The 2,971-nt window shown below is 62.2% G+C and overlaps 2 protein-coding genes across 2 annotated transcripts; one reads left to right on the forward strand and one right to left on the reverse strand.

Moving 5' to 3' along the window:
* Window positions 1-469: 469 nt before the first annotated feature.
* On the forward strand, window positions 470-1,590 carry AMSG_04585 (uncharacterized protein; the record flags this gene model as incomplete). The annotated part of the gene is made up of 2 exons (XM_013902806.1): window positions 470-503; window positions 539-1,590. 2 exons carry the CDS (start codon window positions 470-472, stop codon window positions 1,588-1,590), a joined length of 1,086 nt encoding a protein of 361 aa, XP_013758260.1.
* Window positions 1,591-1,630: 40 nt separating this feature from the next.
* On the reverse strand, window positions 1,631-2,878 carry AMSG_04586 (Cas4p protein; the record flags this gene model as incomplete). The annotated part of the gene is made up of 2 exons (XM_013902807.1): window positions 1,631-2,539; window positions 2,684-2,878. 2 exons carry the CDS (start codon window positions 2,876-2,878, stop codon window positions 1,631-1,633), a joined length of 1,104 nt encoding a protein of 367 aa, XP_013758261.1.
* Window positions 2,879-2,971: the final 93 nt, after the last annotated feature.

Genomic DNA, 2,971 nt, shown 5'->3' on the forward strand with positions numbered 1-2,971 from the left:
GTGTTTGAGGGGGGAGGGAGGGAGGATTGCAGAGGATGTATGGAAGGACTTCCAAAGCCATTTGCGTTGGTGGTGGTGGTGGGTTGGTGGTGGGCCGGTGGCCGCCGGGCCGGGGACGATGGCGTCAATGCCACCCGCCTTTGTTTTTTTGTGTTGGATGGCGGATGGATTGTTCATTTGGTGACCATGGGGCGTGAATGGAGTCGTGCATACATTTGGCGAGGGGGGGGGGGGGGGGGAGGGGGGGGGAGAGGAGGAGATGGGGTACCTCTCTCTCTCTCTCTGTCTCTCTCTCTTGGGACTGAGGGGAGGAAGAAGGGCAGGATGGGGATTACGCCGAATGTTGTACGGTTGTCTGTGGCCAAGAAGGGAACCAGGCGAGGAAGAGGCCGTGGTGGCGGTGGTGGTGGTGGGCGGAGGATTCATGCTGGTGCGGCTGTCAAGCCATTGCTTCCTGGTGCTGATTCCGATGGTACAGGGTCTGGGTCAGGGTCTGGGTCAGGGTCTTGGTCTGGGTCACGGTCAGGGTTTGGGTCAGGAGCATCGAGCGAGGCTCGTGATGAGGTCAAGATGAAGGATGATGTGGTTATTGTCAACTTGGACAGCGACAGCGACTCGAATGAGAGCAGCTGCTCGAGCCAGGTCATCGTGGCTGCCAAGGCGGCAAAGACTTCTGGGAAGTCGCCTGGCCGCGACAGCAACAGCAGGGGCGAGGGCACGGTCAAGGGCGAGGGAAAGAGCAACAGCGAGACTGTGGTGACATCAAACAAGAGTGATGTCATGTCGGACGCGACTGGCGTCGACCGGGGCGTCACGGGCGTGATCCCTAGCAAGGGCAGCGCCGAAGCCGATGTCGTGGCCATGGACGAGGGCGAGGCGTGTAAGGAGGACACGCTTGTGGCGAGAAAGATAACGATCCGGTGCCGCCGCCGTCGGAAGAAGGCCGCGACGGTGGCTGTCAATGGCGGCGCCGACAACGGGTCGGGCGGCTCGAACGTGGTTGCAATGGACGAGGGGAGCAACGGGTCCAAGGCCGACGCCAAAGCGCCTGCTGGCCCACGTCTCAACGCCGATGGGTTGCCCGAGTACTCGTGGCCGGAGAACAATGTCATCAAGCTGTCGATTGGTGACAAGCCGTGGATGAGCCGCGGCCGCAAGAAGGAGAAGCCGCTCGAGGGCCTGCCCGGGACCATCGAAGGGACGATTGTGGAGAACAACGTCATGTTTGCCACCAAGGATTGCAACCACCAGCTTCCCGAGTACATGTTTCAGGCGATGCGCGGGCGCGAGTGCTTTATCGGTTTGGAGCACACCCGTCATGGCTGGATATGTGTTGATACCGAGAAGACGCTGCAACGGATCGACCTGTGGGAGGCGCGCGACTCTGAGTCGACCGACTCGGGCGACGACATCCTAACCCGCAACAACCGCCCGCGGGCCAAGTGTTTCCCGAACCGCCACCGGGTCCGCACCCCGCTGCCGCTGCCGGTCGTCGCCAAACCGAGGCGGTCCAAGAAAAAGGCGGTCCGCAAGAAGAAGGCGGCGACCAAGAAGCAGAACAAGACTGTGGCCGCCAAGCGCTCGTCGTAGGATGCGGCCGCCACGCGGTCGTGGTGGGCGAGAGCCTGCTTCAGAGTCCGTCGAGCTCATCGAGCTCGTCGAGCTCATCCGAGGTGCCCAGTTCGTCACCGGCGCCGATGGCAAAGACGCCGCCGCCGAGCGAGCAGTCCGACTCGGTGCTTTCTCCGGCGAGCTGGCCGTAGCCGGCCGGTGCGGTTGTTGCCTCATCGCTGGTGTTCTCGAGGTAGGTGAACCAAACCACACCCGAGAAGGCCAGGCAGATGCCGATGACCTTGAGCACGGTGACCGACTCGCCGAGGAAGACGAGCGAGAAGACGATGATGACCACGTCTTTGAGCACGCCGGTCACCGAGTAAATAATCGACGACGAGGAGGCGATCCAGGCGTAGCGGCCAAAGTTAGAGAGGACAGCGAGCGCCGATGAGCCGATGACAATGAGAAAGACCTGGCCACCCGAGTAGTCGGGGTGGTGGTGAGCGCCGTCGCCGCGCGACTCGGGCGAGAGCAGGATCGGCCCGTCGGTGACTAGCCAGACGGCGAAGAGGAGGACAAACGCGGCGGGGCCGGTCGACGGGTACAGCTGCCGCGGATCGATGGGCGAGTGCAGCGTGGCGTTCTCAATGAGAGCGGTGCGGATGGCCGAGAGAATGGTGGCGGAGATGGCAAGGAAGAAGCCGCGCCAAACAAAGGCCAGCTCGCCGAGCGAGGCGAGGATGATGCCGCCCGAGATGAGGAAAATGATGGCCACCAGCGATGGAGTGGCCTTTTGAGTTCCCACAGCCATGGTAATAAACAGAACCCACATCGGACCCGTAGCCTTGACCACCTGCAGAAAGTCGACCTCCAAGTCTTCAAACGACAAGTTGTTGCACGCCACGTTGCCCCAGTACGCCAGACCGAGCGGGAGGATGTTGCGAAGCCAGAGCAGAGGCGGAAAGGGGTGCCAGGCCATAGCAGTCTTTGCCGACATCCAGAACCTTGTCAGGGAAGCGTACAGGGATGAACTTTGCCACGCACCTTCCGCAAGCCCTTCTCCATCCCCATTCCCAATTTCGCCTCGGTCCTCGCCTGCAGAGTCGCTCTGAGCGTGCGCCAGTGGCACTGCGCCCGAGAGCGGGAACATCCAGCCGAGGAGCAACGAGGTGACACAGGTGGCGGCAAGGTGGATGATGGTGAGGGTTACGGGGTAGTTGAACACATGCGCCTTGACAAACATCCACTCGTTGAGGAAGACAGTGCCGAGCGAGCCAATCGCCCAGCCGAGAAAGGCCAGGAATCGCCTCGCCGCCGGGGACATCAGCAGGTGAGCGGGAGACGAGTGCTGTCGTCTGCCAATGCCACGTGTACGATGGCCTGCTCATCGGGGGGCAGGGAGGTGGGGGGGGGGGGT

This window comes from Thecamonas trahens (genome assembly GCF_000142905.1).
Source record: "Thecamonas trahens ATCC 50062 unplaced genomic scaffold supercont1.20, whole genome shotgun sequence".
NCBI lineage: Eukaryota > Apusomonadida > Apusomonadidae > Thecamonas > Thecamonas trahens.